The 17,520-nt window shown below is 51.3% G+C and overlaps 1 protein-coding gene across 12 annotated transcripts in view; it reads right to left on the bottom strand.

Annotated features, from left to right (window-relative positions):
* TMCO3 (transmembrane and coiled-coil domains 3) overlaps positions 1-17,520 on the bottom strand; it is a 45,223-nt gene that overhangs the window by 25,595 nt on the left and 2,108 nt on the right. For 6 of the 12 annotated variants that reach the window (XR_011428110.1, XR_011428112.1, XM_023621890.2 and 3 more), the window contains exons 2-7: positions 15,009-15,104; positions 12,499-13,022; positions 10,624-10,803; positions 8,737-8,928; positions 7,179-7,307; positions 4,948-5,040 (exon numbers count right to left, since the gene is read on the bottom strand). Coding sequence is in view for 8 of the 12 variants with exons in the window: in XM_023621890.2 (XP_023477658.1) it covers positions 4,948-5,040; positions 7,179-7,307; positions 8,737-8,928; positions 10,624-10,803; positions 12,499-12,942 (1,038 nt within the window). In the remaining 4 variants the exon portion in view is untranslated. The remainder of the gene's footprint in view (positions 1-4,947; positions 5,041-7,178; positions 7,308-8,736; positions 8,929-10,623; positions 10,804-12,498; positions 13,023-15,008; positions 15,105-17,520) is intronic. The other 6 variants (XR_011428111.1, XR_011428113.1, XM_023621891.2 and 3 more) reach the window with 1 other exon arrangement.

Here is a 17,520-nt window from a genome sequence, read left to right as displayed (position 1 = left end):
ACTCTGAGGCCCACAGAGGTGGGCAGATGGCGTGGCGGGGGTCCTACGGAGTCAGCATAAGGACACGAGCCAGCAGCGTGGCGTGATGATCAGATACTGACCAGCGCCCCGGCATGCGAGATTCGATGTAAATGCAGGAGAGATCAGATCTGACCCTAACCCGCTGGGTTTCCAATCCAGCTGAAGAGGCAAGATGACAAAAACCATGATCTTTACACAAGCACGAACATCACGTATCAACAGAAGAGAGGAACCCAAAACCCATCCTGCCCCACCTGAGAGCGCTTGCCGCTTTCCTCTCCTCCCATCAAAGCCGATGCCTCACCGGGGCCCTCTCCACGCGGGAGTTGTGGCAGATGCTGTCAGCAGAGGCTGTGGGTGGGGCACGAGGTCAGGGGCAAACCTCGGCCCCCACTGGCTGGGCCCCGGCTGCGTCTCACACTCACTCCCTCGCCTCTGGGGCTCGGGGCTGTGAGCTCCCGCTCCCCTGCCCTGGTTCTGGGTAGAAAGCAGTACGTTCTGCAGAATCACACTTTCTGTGGGAGTCGGGGCAGCTGGGAGTCGGGGCAGCTGGGTGGCTCCTCCTCGTCTGGGCAGTGACTTCCCACTGTGGCCCAGCGAGCACGGCACCCTCGGCCCTTCCGACGGCCAGATCGAGCTGCCAGCCTGCCAGGCCCCGAGGAAACTCATTCAGGAAATGAGTTTCAGGAGCCCCCAATCCCCAGAGTTCCAGGTCAAAGAGCGGGGGACCCACAGAGGGAAGGGGACAGAGCACTCGGCCCTCGATGCAGAGCATGTTTGTCTTCTGCTGTGTGACTCCGGCCGACCCAGGCCCCTCCTTCCAGAAGGGGAGAGGTAAGCCCCCAAAGGCTGCTCCTCCAAAGTTCCAGCTTCACATCTCTCATTCCCGCGTTTGGCAGTGATGAGAGGTACCACAAGCTAGCGTCTTCCTCACCCGAGATGGCGGCCAGGGAGGGGTGGCGTGCCGGGGGACTCACACACCCAGCAGCAGCTTGAGGAGGCCAGGTGTGTGGCTTGAGGAGGCCGGGCGAGTGGGTTGAGGAGGCCGGGCGAGTGGGTTGAGGAGGCCGGGCGAGTGGCTTGAGGAGGCCGGGCGAGTGGGTTGAGGAGGCCGGGCGAGTGGGTTGAGGAGGGTGGGCAAGTGGCTTGAGGAGGCCGGGCGAGTGGGTTGAGGAGGGTGGGCGAGTGGCTTGAGGAGGCCGGGCGTGTGGGTTGAGGAGGCCGGGCGAGTGGGTTGAGGAGGCCGGGCGAGTGGGTTGAGGAGGCCGGGCGAGTGGGTTGAGGAGGCCGGGCGTGTGGGTTGAGGAGGCCGGGCGAGTGGGTTGAGGAGGCCGGGCGAGTGGGTTGAGGAGGCCGGGCGTGTGGGTTGAGGTGCGCAGGTTTATGGAGTCCCCCTCCAACCAGCATGGCCCTCAGGCAGGTGTGCCTGCCCGCAAGGGGCACCTGAGTCCAGGCCCAAGCCTGCCCTGACCGGCTGTGCTCCTGGGCAGGCTCCGACCTCTCCACTGCAGTGTCCACATCTGCGAGGCAGGCGAGATGGAACGACTTCTTGGCGTTCCAGAGCAAACTGTGACTTCACCGCTGAGCGTCAGCCACGCCTCAGCCAGGACAGCAGATCCATGAGGCCCGAGAAGCCGGTGTGGCAGGGACTCCAGAGAAGACCCCAGGCAGCATCTGCGAGGGACCGAGGGCGGAGCATCTGACCAGCAGCACGCACGGAAGTGCAGGCCCTCCTCGGAGTCTGAGGAGCGTGGGCGAGGACCCCACCGGGCCCTGCCCCACTCTGCACACCCTCTCCGGGCCTTTTCCTCTTTCCTTTCCTAGGACTCCTGTCCACAACTCTCACACATCCTTCTCAAACCCCAAAGTATAAGCCCCACAAGGGCAGGGACCGCAGTGAGTGTGCACACAGCCTTACACTCAGTAAACACAAGAGCATCTGGAACATTCTACGGACAAGAGTCTGTTGAGAGGAGGAACAAGAGAAGAAAACTCCTGGGGGCAACTCCTGCCCCCAACGTGATATAACCTGCTTAGAGACAGAAACCACCACCACGACACGAAACCCAGAGGACGGCTTCAGTGAAGCCGAAGAGCTGACAAAGGCGTCAGATGCTGCCGCGCGGACAGATGGCTCAGTCAGCGTCCCTGCGGGCAGGACAGAGACCACGACTTTCCTCGGCATCAAGGAAAGAGGCAGTTTTGGACTTTGTTGTTTTTGAATAGTTGCTAATCAGGCCTTTAGGAGAGCTCACAGAAGACCGGGAGGGGCCTTTGGCGATTATCACCCTCTCGCAGCCCCATTCACTAATTTCCCACCACGACAGGGACACACCGCAACCCACACGCCGAAGTCCTGTCGATCAGGACAGTCACACCGGCTAACGCAGGCTGCTCGAAGGCGCTGCCAGTTATCTACACCTGGGAAATAAAAACAGGAAAACAAACGTGTTCCCTAACAATGCAGTTTATTTGGGAGACATAAATCTCGTGCAGTCCGAGCCCACAAGGCGACTGAGGCATTCCTGCTGCGAGTCGGCGCAGGGCCACCTGTGGGGCAGCAGGCAGGGTTCCTGGCCCTCGGGAACGGGTGAGCGAGGACCCCGGCAGAGCAGAGGGGACAGTGGAGACCCCGCCCACCCCAGAAAGGGCGTGAGGAGCACCACCAGGTCACCAGATGGGTGGCCGAAGCCCCGCCCGGCCCCCACCTGACAGACAGCATGAGGCTTCCCAACTCCCTCACACAGCTCGCGCTTCCTTCCCGGCCTCCAGGCTGCAGCGCCGAGCACACGGGACTGACCACGGGGCGCAAACCCAGGAGAATCGCCAAGTGTCATCGCATGACAGAGACGCAGCTATCATGCTCTCAGTTTCGTTAAGACCAGGTTGTAGAACACCATTCTCTCGTTTAACACTGAGTACCATAGTGGAGAGAAACAAACTACGAAAACATGGGACCAGAGAAACGTCAACCTTCCAAACCCCTCGCCAGAGGGATAAGGACCCAACATCCAGGACGCGAGGCCCCTCGTAGGGATGGTGACGTGAGTCGGCGGAGAGCAAGAACTCAGCCCTCCTGGCTCGGAACCACCAGGTACCCAGTGGAGTTCGCCATGAACTGCTCTGAACTGACCCACGGGAGCCCAGGATGCGCTGTGCTGCTGGGCGGAGGCCTGTGGACTGGCCCACGGCGACCCTGCTCTGGGCTCCCCTGGAGACCTAGGGGGTTCTCACTGCCAAGCCCGTCTTCCTCCATCCCGCCCACAACACACACCCCAGTAGCATCAACTGGAAGAGCGAGGCCACTTTTCTTTAGGACCCAGGAACATGGCCGATTTCCTATAAACTTTGGATTCAGAATTAATATGCGGAGGTTACCATGCCAGGAGCATGTAACATGATACAAAAGTACCTGGAGAAAACGAAGCAGTAATCCAGAAGGCCTGATGAGGAGGCGTGTCTCAAGAACCACTTAAAGGAAGTGAGAGTAATCAGTGGATGGACAGGTGGAGCCTTCCATAGAAAAACAGGTCAAAGAGAGCAGAGGTCAAAGTAACAGGAGGGAGGAAGGAGGGAGATGGGATGAGACGTCAGTGCAGCCAGAGTAGTTCCTCCTTGAGAACAAACACAGACTTTACAGAAAAGTTTATTTTTCCTGGTTATAAAAAGTATACGTTGGTTATTACAGAAAACGAGGGAAATAGGGAGCAGGAGAGAAGACGCTGCACGTGGTTATCTGGTGCGTTATTCTTTCCCCTGCACGTGGGCTCCTTTCACGCGGCCGTGCTCATGCTGTGTGCTCGTTTTTTTCTTTTTAAGTTTAGCATTTTAACATAGTTTTCTTTGTTACTACACATTCTCGCAATATTTTTAATGGCTACATGATACTCCACCAAGGAGCTAAGTCATAGTTTAACCATTAGATATTCAGCTTGCTTCTATCTTTTACAAAAATGCTACCACGAGGAGCTGAATACCTTTTGTGGGTTAATTTTTTTAAAAACTCTATTGATTCTTTCCTTTGGATAGAGACCCAGGCGCAGAACTGCCGGGTGAAAGGACATGAGCATGTTAAGGCGCTAAGTCACCCCGCGAGACTGCTCCCCAGCAGGGGCATGCCGGCTCTAACTTTCATCCCCCTGCCCCGGAGGCCTATTCTATGACCCTCACAGTCATAAAAACCCTCTGCCAACCTGACACCCCAAATCCAGTTAATTCCAGAGGACACGTGGCACCTGGTTCTAGTTCCCATGCTCACGTAACCAGCTGTGCTCTTTCTGCTCCCCACCCTCACACCAGCTTCTGAATCAGCTGTTTCCCTCGCCCGTGATGCGTCTGTTCAACAGCAAAATAACTTTCACTTAGTTCACTTCCAACGTCACTCTGTTTCCACTCCGGAACACCCCAGCGTCCAACGCCGCCTCTCCAGAAGCAGACACGTTTAGAAGACACTGCTGCCTCCAGCTCACCTTCACTCAGCACATAGCCCTAACCACCACTAATCTTTCAGGTGTTTTCTTTTCATAGTGATAGAACAATAAAATCAAAGTCTGCCACTTATTTAGGAATTAGAATTAGGAATTTTTTTAGGGTGACACACTGAATATTCAATCTCTATGATGTTTCAGCCTCCAACAGTTTTGGACCTTCTTGGAGGGACGCATATATTGAAGTGCAAACATTACTTCTCAGACCTGTTTTGGAATTAGCCAAAAGAAAGCTAATTTCATTTATTCATTGAATTTTCACTTTTCCTAACGTTCATCTTTCAGAATCTATGTTCCAAAAATAACATCAAACTAAAACATCCATATTCTATTCTAAAAATATCTGAGAGCCAAGTCATGAACAAATGTTAAAAGCAAACAAACCAAAACCAGGTTATACTGAACTGGGGGCAACGATGTGGGTTCACAAGGTTCTTACCTTTCTCAGCTTTTCCGGGGAAAATTCCAAGCCAACAAGAAAAAGAGTGAAGAACACACCAAACTCTCCTAACGTCTCCACTTGTACAATGGACTGAAAAACAAGAAAGTTTTAAAACCGTACAATTTAATATTTGCCATGTCAGCTGTTCTTAGAACAATCTTGTACTAACACACTGAGACCATCTACGAAAAAGCACAGTATTTTTTTAAAAAACTAACTCTTGGAATTTCCTCTGTATGAGGTGTTTTTTCCTTTTTCCTTGACCAGCTAGGGGAACAGTTTTACTTTATTTCCTAAGAACCAGCTCGTGAATTCACCTGTTCGAGTTCATTAACTGCCCCTGTCATCTCATTAGCTCCTGTCTTCAGCTTCCTTGGGGACCCGAGTCTAACGCTCGCAAGTTCAGAGCGTTTTCCTCTCCTCTGGTCTGAGTGGGACCCAGCGTGTGGACTTTCTCCTGAGCACCGCGTCCGGCCACGCCCTGCAGGCTCTCACGGACAGTGCTCCTGTGTCCTGTGTTTGTTTTGTTATTCTTAATGTTACCCCACTGCAGTGGAGCGTGCTGCCTGTCCCATCATACTGCTCACACGGAGGCCTCGCGCCCCACGCCCACGCAGTTGGTCAGCTGTCCATGAGCCCTGCCTTTCCTCCTGTCACGTTCAACTCTCAGTCCCTTGATTTTCACTGAATCTCATCGTTCACTTTTTCTCCCCCCACCATCTGAGAGCCCGCACCCTTTCATAGGGAAGTTCACTCCACTTATTTATGGTTGTCACACGGCTGCTCTCACTTCTTCCATTTCACGTCTTCTGGGTTTTACACTTCTCTGCTACTTTTATTTTTCTCCCCTTTTCAAAGTCAGGCTGTAACTCATGACTTCAAAGGAATTTACTTAAGCCTGCGTGTCTCAGCCTAACCGAGGCAAGCCTCTCGCCTCCCCCCAGGACGAGACAGACACTAGGACAATTGCACGTCCTCCACTGACTCCCTCCCAGGTTGGCGAGCAGGCTCTCGGGTTTTATCTTGGTCTACTGTGATTACATTTTTTCCCAAAGGTATGGATGATTTATTAAGTGTGATGTTTATAGTATCCAGTTGCACCTATTTCCCAGTTATTTAGCCCTGATTCTTTGCTTATGAGCTACCCCTGCTGTTGGGGAAAAGGAAAGAATATTTGCATCCGCTCTGCTTCAAGCACCCTGGGGGCAGGGGGGACTGGCGGAAAGAGTTTTCCCCTGTGGCTGTTCATACTGCTCTCAATCACATGAACACTATCTTCCAAAGACTGCAGTCACATCAGTCTTTGCAGAGGCCACCCCGCCCATGAGCTGAGTCCCAGGCTGGTCAGCTGAGCTGCCACTGGCTAGGGCTCCGGGCTTCCAGCAAACCTCTCCCCACGGGGCCACTCTGACCTCTGCTCAATTAGTTTGGTGTGAGGATCTCTTCACGCCCTCTTCCGCTGCTGCCCTGTCGGGGGAATCACAGCGGTCCTTCTGAGCGGGGTAAGGGGTGCCGCTCAGGAGCAAGGGAACGAGGATGCACGTGGAGCGCCCGCACTGTCCCCCGCCTACCTCCTCCCGCTCCACCGGCCAGGAAGTGTCGGTGAGGTTCTGAGGACTGTCGCTTATTTCCCCCCATTCCGTATCGCTCCTTCTGTGTGGGAGTCAACAAGCTATTCCTGGCATTCACTTTCCACTCTGTCCAAATTGTGTGTATTTAGATGACAAATTCTGAAGCCCACAAAAGCCTGGGAATCCTTCCTTGCTGTCAGAAGGTGTCATCAACAAAGGAGGAAGCCCACTTCAACTTGTCAGCAACAGGCTCCCGCATGCAGCCCAGCGCTGCACTGTCGGGGTTCTCACAACACCTCACATAAGACCCCTGACTCCTCACTGCTTTGCCAGCTTCGCAATGCGTTAAGAGTTTTTTACAAACATGTTTAATCAGTGTCTGAATAATCTAACCCAGATTCCTGGAAACAGAATCTTTAAAACTAATGTAACGTAAAGACCTGCACAGGGCTATTCTCTCTAGTCCAGTCGCCCATTCATAAAGAATGAAACGACTTTCTCACGGTTTAGAGACTTCTCACGAAACTTTAAAGAGTCTCTTCTTTAACACGGTTTATAAGAAACTGCTACCTTCATTACTTCAAAACTTCAGTCTTCAGGAATGTTGCTTTTGTACTGTGTTGAACAGATACTGAGACAGTCAAGTTTTGTTCTTACCTTAATGCTGTTTAGCCCCGAAGGTCCCAGGAGTACACCACAGATAATATAACCAAACATGGTGGGCAGCCCGAGCATGGTGCACAGCCAGCCACAAGGCAAAGACAGCATCCCTATGGTAACGATGTCCTAATGTAAGAGGAAACAAGAAACACAAAAATTTAAGACAAGAGTTGGCAAGGCAAGGGTTGGCTGGTGGAGAAAGCAGAACAGGACGTCCCCAGGCTTCGCGGCGGGGCGCAAGCGGTGGGGAAGACGCCCAGAGGGAACTCCACTCCCAGAGCAGCAGCAAACAGCCAGGGTGTGTTCCAGGAGTGGAGGAGTGAGCTCCCGAGGGTCCGACAGTTACAGCAAAATCTGTCTGCTTGGCTCAAGCCCTGGAGGGGTGCTCTCCGAGCTCAGAGCTCTAGCACCCCATGCAGGCTTCTGCCTGGGAAGCCGCAGCGCCGGTTCCCGGCACAGCTCACGTGCCTTCACCTGTTTCCCCACCACCCCAAGTCAACACAGCCATCACATTAACAACTGACTCCAGCAAGCATCATCAACGGGTGTGAAACTGCTGGTGAAAGTTTGATGAGGAAGAGGATGTTCGTACATCCCAAACATTTCTCCAGAAGCTACCTACTAACTGCAAAGGGGAATAAAGAGAGACTTCACAGTGGAGGCCCCGGCCTGTGCGGAGGGACGACGCGCATCTGCAGACCCCGTCCCTCCCGGCTCCGTTCCCGTCCGGCCAGGGAAGCACCTGTGGACTCTCACCCGTCACGTCATATCTGTCAGCACAGGGACCAGACCCCGGACGCAGCCCCCGCGGTCACTTACCTTCCTTAGCGTCTCCACTACCAGGTGCCTGGCCAGGTTTCTCTTCCTTACAAATTCCAGCGTCAGGGAGTTTGTTAGAGACCTAACAGTTACCCAGGTGCCAGCAGCCGTCCCTGAGCGGGCTGCGCACTGTTGCCCCTGTATCTGCTCACTTCCATCAGTGCAGGCAGCGATCTCAAACCGCAACCCCGCGACCTCATGTCTCTAAAGGACTCCCTGTCCTCTCACCGGGCTGGTCTCCTCAAGGGGGCGAGACCTGAATCCGACACTGGCTGGAGCCCCAGTGCCGCTGGAGTCCTCACCCTGCACCTGCGTCTGAATAAAGCCTGTCGGTGCCTAAGCCAAGACTGCTCTGCCACGTAAGAAGGTTCTGTTCCAGCGAAAACAGTTTTCAGATAGCCGAAGCTTTAATCCCTCATGGTACCTCCTAACTTCAAAACTCGCCCATATTCTCAAAAGCAAAATTAATTTTCATCTTAAATATTAAAGTGCCTTATTCTTCCGGGGAACAAAATTAAAAATGAAGAGAAAACGTTTCAAATCACAGAAAACGTAGGGGGTTGCAGCAGAATCTCTGTGTGAGGAGGAAGGCCACACCCCCAGACACGCTCAGACAACAAAGCTCAGTCTCTCTGGACGCGCACACCAGGAGGGGCGAGGGCCGGCGGGGGTCTAGCCGCACTCGATTCTGAGAGCAGGGCAGGCAGGCAGGCAGGCAGGCAGCCAGCCAGCCTACCTTTATGAAGTGGTGATCTGCACGGGGGATTGTGGCGTCTCTGGGCTTGGTCAAGATGTACTGGTTGTTCTGGGAGTCGATCAGCATGCTAAGGCCTAAGTCATCCTCCACGTCCCGTTTTGTGAGGTTTTGCTTGGAATTGGCCTCTTCCTCCTCCACCCTCAGAACGGCCTCAAAATTGACCCCTTTGACCTGTAAGAATAACCAATATTACGTGATTAAAATCAACTAAATGTCTTCAAGTTCAATTTTTAGAGTAACTTATACACAGAAGAATGATAGGAATATTTTTAGTATTCTATCAAGTAACGAAAGATCAATAAATGTTCATTCGCACGAATTAGGAGAATTTTTCAATTAAAAAAGTGATTTAAGGATGGAATTTAGGATTCCTATTCCCTCCAAATGCCTACTTAACCTGACTCAGGGTGTGACACTGCGATTTGTAACAGGACATGCACCTGGTCTTCGTCCCCTGTCCGGGCTCACAGCTCTCAAACCCCTGGAACTTCCTGAGTGACAAGGGCAACGGAACGTTTTGTTCTCTTTGGTCTTCGTCCTGGGTTCCTGAAACAGCTCCAAGCGACAGTGGCGAAAAGAGCCGCTCATCACTCACAAGCACCTGCAGCCTCCCCGCTTACGGGAGGTGGCGATTTTGGAAAGCTCCTAGACAGCCTCGGACGACGGGGCTTGTCCCCGAGGAACCAGCTCCGTGGTGAGGGTTGAACTTCAGTCCTACCCTGAGCTCCCAGAGGGGGTCGAGTTAATCACACGCCTGCATAATGAAGCCTCTGTAAAAATCCTAGAAGTGCAGGGGCAGAGAGCGCCCAGGTTGGTGGACACGTGGAGGCATTCAGCAGGAGGGTGGCGCCCAGAGAGGGCAGGGGCGGGGAGTGCCACACCTCCCCACACCCTGCCCTGTGCGTCTCTTCCATCCGGCTGTTCCTGAGCTGTATCCTTTACAATCAACTGGTGCTCTAGTAAATAAACTGTTTTCCCGAGTTCTGTGAGCCGCTCTACAAATTATGGAGCTTGAGGAGGGGGTCATGGGACCCTCCAAGGTTGGGATTGGCTTCTGAAATGGAGGGGCAGTCTGGGACTGAGCCCTCATCTGTGGGGTCTGCGCTTAACCCTGAAGATGGTGTCAGCACTGAAGTGAATTGCAGACACCCCGCAGGTGCCGAAGAGAACTGGAGAGCTCCTTGGCGCGGAAAACCCGACGTCCGGGGAGGAAGAAGTGCTTGGGGAGCAATGGATAAAGGGGACGAGGGTTTTACTTTCAAGGGCATATTCTTTGGAAAATTCACAGCCCTGAAACACTTACGCGCCCCCTCATCCCATCATCAGTGAGTTCTAATGACACCCCTCCCTTTCACTCTATTTTTATTCTCCCATCTTCTCTAATCTTGCGCTGATTTGTTTTTAGTATCCAACCCTGTTCTGAGTTCACTCCAAGACTCACGGTCAGTTTTCAGAATTCATGTCATCCTTTCTACAGACTCCAAGCACATTATGACAACTGGGCTGTCTGAACTCTGCTCCAGGTACAAAGACCATCTCCCCTGAGACCTCACTGCGCCCCTGGAGGGTCGACACGGAAACCTGACTGTCCAGGGAGCATTCTGGAGACCAGAGGCCCAGTCCACCTGAGGGCAAACTGGGAACAGATGAGCCGCTGACGGGCTGGCAAGAACTCAAAGGGCAAGTTGAGGACAACTGGAGCACATCTGCAAGGCCAAGCCGACCACCATCGGTGATGCAGGAGGACCCCGTGTCATCTGCGCGCTCCGTCTACACTCACACACACACGCAAACAGGTTCAACAGCACATGCTCTCAGCAAGCAGCTCAGCAGGTGCCGAGGAGACGGCTCCGGAAAGCTACTCACTGACTTATTGTCGTCAAAAGCGTGCTCTTCTATCTCCTCCTCCAAACGATCCGCTGCCTTTCTTACGTCTTCCAGAATTTCATCAAGCATGGACAAGCTTCTGTTTCGATGTTGCATGTTTTTGAGGGCCTCCACTTGATGTTTTTCTGCTGCCAGGAGTTCCATGTATTCTGTTTCTTCCTGTCCGTTTGTAAGAAATGAAGAGTGGGGTTTGTTAAGAAATAAACCAGGATACGACTTCCACTCAGGAGCTTGGCCTGACCACACCAACCAACACAGTCTGTCAAATACTCCTGTTCATAAATGCACAATTCTAGCTCCGGTCAATTAGGAATGGTCAAGCGTCCCAGATTACGCAAACAGAACCGAGTGTAGCAAAGTGTTTAGCGAAAGCTATTTACACGGATACGTCCACAAATGTGACATGGTACTGCAAACAGATCTGCAGGTCATCTGTTCATACGAAAATCACTCGCTGAACACCGAGCATGTTCCAGGCACCCTGCCCGCTATGTATGGAGGTACAGCTGTCCTTTCAAACAGCTGTGATGCTTGATGGTTTGGCTATGAACTTCTAAGCAGGACACCCACAGTCAAATTCCAAGTCACAAAGGGGAAATTGTTCCAGAAGATCTGACAGCACTAGTCACTCGGAAAAGCGATGCACGGTGCTGGAAACAGAGTTTAATCCATCCATGCTGTACAAACACACAAACTCAAGTTATCTTAATCAGACCAATAACCTCACTATTAAAATATTTATTTGCATTTAAAGGTGTGGGGCATAGTTGGGACAGAGAGGCGGCCGGGCAGTCCCAGGGACAAGATCTCAACTCAGCGTCACGGCAACATCTCTAACACAGGGCTGTGGGCTGCCAGCTCCTGGACTATCTCAGATACGAGGCGGGAAGCAGCGTGCGCTGCAACACTGTCCACTCAAGGGCAGAAAACACGCATCCTTGGATTAGCGCCCTCAGACTCACATTTGCTCCCCATTTATACCCCAAGTCGATACCACTAAGTATCACTAAGTATCCTCACTGCTAAGTACCCCTCTTCAAAACCAAGGAGCTTTCCTGTCTCAGCTGTCCAGCGGATCTGGAAAGGCGGGAACCCGGTTCAGAGGGGAGCATCCTGGTCTGTCTCTAATGCACATTAACACACACAAAGCAAACCAGGCGATGGAATCAAGGTGGCTGAAAACCCCAACTTAGCTGTTGGCCCCCGACCATATTTCCACCAAAAATCCCAGGCTTTGGCAAAGACAGTAAGTCTCTCTCTTCTCTACTTTTTAAGCTGTGTAGTAACACCGCAGCCCCCCATGAAGAGGAAGTGAGGTTTTATATATGTAAAGTGGCTGGCACGCAGTGACGGCTCCAGTGGTGGCTTAGATCATCTAAGTGCAGCAATGGTGTTTGCTCATCATTTTAAAGGTGTATTCATCAAAGCCCTTCATTCAAATGTACACATTTGTTTAGAACTAATTTTCATATTTTTGTCTTCTGCATATGGACGTTGAAGAAAGTCCACCTTCACACTAAAAGGAATTCTTGTCAGGAAGCTCCAGAGGGTGACTGCAGCTACAAATCCACTTCTTTCCACGCCATGTCCTGGGACAACGCAAGTGACTATTTCAGTCACCCAGGGTTCCCACAGGGGGAGAAGCATTGGGAGCAACTCCTTCTGGAAGGACAGAGCATAACTGTGCCGAGACGTTACCGAAAGGACGGGGTTCTCCTGCGTGCCCACGTGTGACGGTACAGACACCCATGGATGGCCACACCTGCCGGGCCAGCACCGGCCGCCCTCCCCACCCCCCGCCCCACCCCCAGCCTCCCACTCCAGTGTGAGCGTGGCCCCAGGGACGGCACCCACCTTGATGGCAGCTTCTCGCAGGGCCTCCAGCCGCTGTCGGCTGCTCTCCTTCATGTTCACCACATCCCTGTAGTCGCCCTGCAGGGCCCTCTGGAGCCCATGGATGGCCTGGAAGACCGAGTTCTCACTTTCATTCAGCTCTTTCTGGAAAATTTCGAATGTGTGCACCTGAAACAGCTTCTCTTCGTCCGACAGGCTGGCGTCTTTCTCCACGGCTCGGATTGCATTTTTCAGTTTGTTAAGAACCACGGCCTTTTGGCGAAGAAGCCCGGAGAGCTTTCTGCAGCTCTCAAGGGCCCACTGCCTCCTCTGAGCGACAGCCGCCCCTCTGCCTCGGTGCAACCTGATGGCATGTTTCACCGCCTCTTCGTGCTCCGCGGCACCCGCTGTCAAGTGAAGCAACGGAAGCAACACCCACAAGCAATTTTTTTCCAACACCTTCATGATCCAATTTTGGAGGACAGGGGAGGGCAGTCCAAAGATTTCTGCTGAGCTCAGACTGCATTTTAGACACACATTTTCAGCTGAAAAAGAGATTTACTGTCACACACAGTTAAATGACGATTCATCACTATTGAGATCATAGTTAAAGTATTAAATTATATCTAGACGACTATCACTTTTCTGAAGAAAATATTATTTTCCCAGGTTAATATTAACATCTGAACTATTTACTGCACCTAGATTAAAATCAAACCCTCACTGTTCAGTGTGGTATCTAGTAAACAGTTGAGATTAAAGGCTACATCTGAATTTAAAGGCAATTTTTTTAAGGAAAACTCAGCCTCATGTATCTACTAAATCTACCATGTGCAAAAGACAAAACCATTCTCTTTCAGAGGGTCCACGTACTGAAGGCCAGAAAGTACCGTCGACTCCTCGCACAGAGCAGTGACCCCAGGGGAACGTGCTCCGGGTCGTTCTGGAAGTGACGTTTTTCGAGCTGCTACTAGCTTGCTCTGCCATACTGTTTGCTGTCTAAAATCATTCGCAATTTTGCCAAATTTCCAAAGTCAGTCTACAGTTAAGTGCTAACAAGACGTCAAGGGTAGGAAAAGAAATCACAAAACACAACCACATCTGGATCTTTAGGGCGTTATCAAGCGTTCAAACGTCTTCCACCATGCAAATCCAGGCCCCGCTGCCACTCCTTAGGGAGACCCCAAGCAGCAGTGTGAACGGATCCAGACCTGCCGAGCGTCAGGCTTGTGTGGGCAGCAGGGGCAGCCGCAGCCGTGGGTCTGGATTGTGACTAGCTGAGGGCGGGCGTGTGAGTGAGGCCGGCCCTGAGACCAGTTCCCCTACACCAAACCCTGTTTGTGTGGGTAAAAACCACGGCACTCTCTGCCTGCTCACTGCCGGCTCCAGAATCCACTATCCACCGTGGACACACACGTCCAAGGTCGCCCACCAGGACTCCTTATCATCTCCTCTTCCTCCGTGCAAGCAGTGTCCCAAAGCCGAACACAGGCTGGTGGGAAAGCTCCGACCAGCAAGGCCACTGACTCCCACCCCACCTACAAGCAGCGACTTTCCTCCCAAACCTTTACAACCCCTCACATCCCCTCTTCCGGGGAGACGAGACGAAACAAGACAAATTTGAGGGCTCACTCTCGTCTCCCGGCTGCTATCACCTGAAATAAAAACCCTTCCCTTGCCCTAAGCCTGGCGTTCCAGTTGTGTTTGGCCCCTCTTGTTTGGCGGGTAAAGAACCTCTGTTTACAGCCGGTGACACAAGCGAGGAGAGCCCCATCAGTGTCAGCAAGGTCACTACATAAAGGGTGACCTCAGAGGGAGGACCACAGAGACCAAAGGAGGAAGAAGTCATGAACGCAAGAGAGCCCAGAAAGATGTGCACTGAAAACACCCGCCGAACCTGGCGCCCTGGCCACCACCCGCACAGGGAGTCGTGCCAAAAGGAAACAAAAACCAAACCCACCATTTACACGGGACTGTGGTGTAGACGAAACGAGATGTTAACACACACCATCTAACCATCCTCACAGCAGCACCCAACGGACCATCACGTCAACAACTCCTACCCAGTCGTCAAATGTACCAGTATTTCCCCTACCTGGGGATCTGCCACTAAAATATGTCTATACTTTATTTCACCGGTAATCCCAATTCTAATGAGTGTAATCTGGTTAAACCCAGGCCAAGCAGATTAGATACAGCAAACATAAGAGGGCGGCATTTCTAGAGACAGCATTCTGACCAAACGAGAAATAACAGCCAATAGAAGAGGAGACAAATCAGAGCTCACGAAAAACAAACACAGGGCTCAGTGAAGCCTGGCAGCCCGGGGACCCCAGGAGGCCCAGTGTTTCGTGCACTTCAGCGGATTGCAAAAAGACCACTATCGGGGGACAGGAGAGTGACTCGAGTACAGAATGACAGGCAAAGTCACCAAGACAAGACTATATTCTGGCTAAAAAGTCAGGAACTGTTCAATTCCAACACATTTTTAGATACTTCGGGTCCTAACGTCACAAAGAGAACTGACTTGCCTCCAAGAGTTCACTTCCTGACGACGGTAAATGAGAGCGTGTGGTGTGAGCTGCTCAACGGTATGTTACAGTTTCGATATAAGTAAATGCCCCCACCTGAAAAATAAACAAACGATTAGCCGATCACAGTAGTTGTTGACCTGTTAGTTTAGTGACTCACTCACTTGCTGAGCGTCTCCTGCGCCAAGGGAGAGCGACAGCTCCATGGCCTTCAGAAGTGCACACTCTCAGTATTCGCACAGCAAAGACAGAAATTTCAAAGGCTTCATTTATGCTTACTGTTTTCCCCAAAAGATCTCAAAAAGGGATTCTTTTATGGATTTCAGAGTTCAGGGAAATGACCTGTGTGCCTGACACTGCTCCCTTCATTTCTGGTTCCTTCTTCAAACAGTTCCTGAAATCCAATAGTTTTCCCTCCACCCATAATACTAAGGGAGCTATTAACTTTTATGAGAAATCTTTGAGAATTTTAGTTGTAGGCATACTAACATTCCCACTGAAACAAACTTACATCATGAACACGAAATTAAATTATTTATAGACCCTTAAAATATAGATCATCCCTTTTCCATAAACTATCTCATTTTACCTTCGAACTCGGCCATCAAATCCTATGGACTACTAAATTGTAGCATGCTTTTTCTCAAGTAAATAGTAAGCATTTTTAGCTTCAGTGTTGTTTTGTTATTGTCATTTTTAATTATAAAAAAGACAATTTGGATTTGTTGTGTTTTTATAATGAATTGCTAAAATTTCCCTATCTTGAATCACTGATACACTCAACCCGGGCCGGCCTCAGGCTGAGAGGGAGGCCTGTCACACACACTGTGTGACTCCATTTACACAGCATTCTTGGAACAACAAATTGTAGAGACGGAGAGCGGACGGTGGGGGCCGGGGAAGGGGAGGACGTGGCTGGGGCAAGGCCGCAGGAGGGACCCTGTGGGACAGAGACACTCTGTCTTGCAAGTGGTAGTGGCCACACGGGTCCACACGTGTGCTAGACTTGCACAGATCTAGACACACACACAGATGCATGTAGAGCCGGTGTGAGCTGAGCAAGGTGGGGTGCACTGACTGTGTCAGTGTAATCTCCGGCTTACACCCCAGGTTTGCAAGGAGCTACCACTGGAGATAATGGGGTGAAGGGTCTACAGGGCTCTCTGTATTATTTCTTACAACTGTATGTGAATCTGCAATCATCTCAAACTAAAGGTTCAAAACTGCTGTATGAATGCTGACCGTTTCCCACCAACCCTCACTAGGTGCGATGTTCACCATTTACATTGCAGAGCAAGAAAACCATGCCCGGGACACTTTTTGTGCTTTAAACTAGGAAATCCCTAAATCAGAGCCAGAGGTTTTCGGGATGCCTCAGCTACAGTACACCCAAGGTGACTTCTCTTTCAGAGCAATAGCAAAATCGACACTCTGGGCACAAAAGTTTCTATTTATGCATATTCCAACATTAATTAAAATATATCTCCCTAACTCTGCCAAATTTCTAATGGGTTTTGCTTGTTTTTCTAAATGCAGAACAAGAATCCCCAAAATTACTTTAAAACTGATGAGCTTATTTGATTAAGAAGAAAAATATTTGTAATAAATATCTTAAATGATTTAGAATAAAAAGGCAAATAGGTTGACCATCAAGCCTACTCAAAAAAAACTTCCAATACTTTTAATTCACTGTCATTTTACATAAAAATCACATTACTCTTTACTGAGAATTTTCAGTAACTCAGAAATGTCACATATCATTTACTGGATAAAAAGCTCAAAAGCAAAGCACAACAATGCAGTCTAAAATCAGGCTTTTCCACAGCAAAAGGATTCCTCCCATGTACCCCTCTCTGAGTTCTCAGGTCTGCGGTGTCTCCTTAGCCCTTCGCTGTCAGGACCACAGCCCTGGAGCCCTTTCGGGGGGCCGGGGGGCGGGGGGGGGGGAGGGGGCGGAAGCAGCTCTTCTGTTTTATCAATTTTACATAATGGGCTAAAATTTGAAAACGTCGCAGCTCTGCCTCCCAGCTGTCTGCTACAGGACACTCCATCCCGTCTCTCCCTCAGGCCCTTCCAGACCCGCCAACTCGGATTTACCTCATCAAATTGCTGAAAAATAATCTAGTTTACTCACTGCACTAGTCTGGCAGCCACCGCCTGTCCGGCAGAGGCCGCTGGGCGGGTGCAGCACAGCTCTCGGGACAGCCCGCCCCGCCCTGGGGGCCAGCCAGCACCCACTCAGCTGACCCCGCCCTAAGTGAGGGGGTACTGATCTACTGATCGTGCACTAAGTGTGGCCGGCCTGGGGCTACGGCAGGAAATTCCAAGTGAGCGGTGGGGGTGTGGCAGGAACTGGGTTAACCAGCCCAGTACCTCGTATTCAGCTGCCTCTGAAAAAAGGAAAACATGAGGATTATTTGCAGTAAATGGTGCAAAACTAGAGTTTCTTCGTGATACCACCGGCACTTCCAGGTTCAGCACAGGACAGGAACTGCGCAGGCCGCACAGCAGG

This window comes from Equus caballus, chromosome 17 (assembly GCF_041296265.1).
Source record: "Equus caballus isolate H_3958 breed thoroughbred chromosome 17, TB-T2T, whole genome shotgun sequence".
NCBI lineage: Eukaryota > Metazoa > Chordata > Mammalia > Perissodactyla > Equidae > Equus > Equus caballus.
This window is presented reverse-complemented; position numbering and strand designations above follow the sequence as displayed.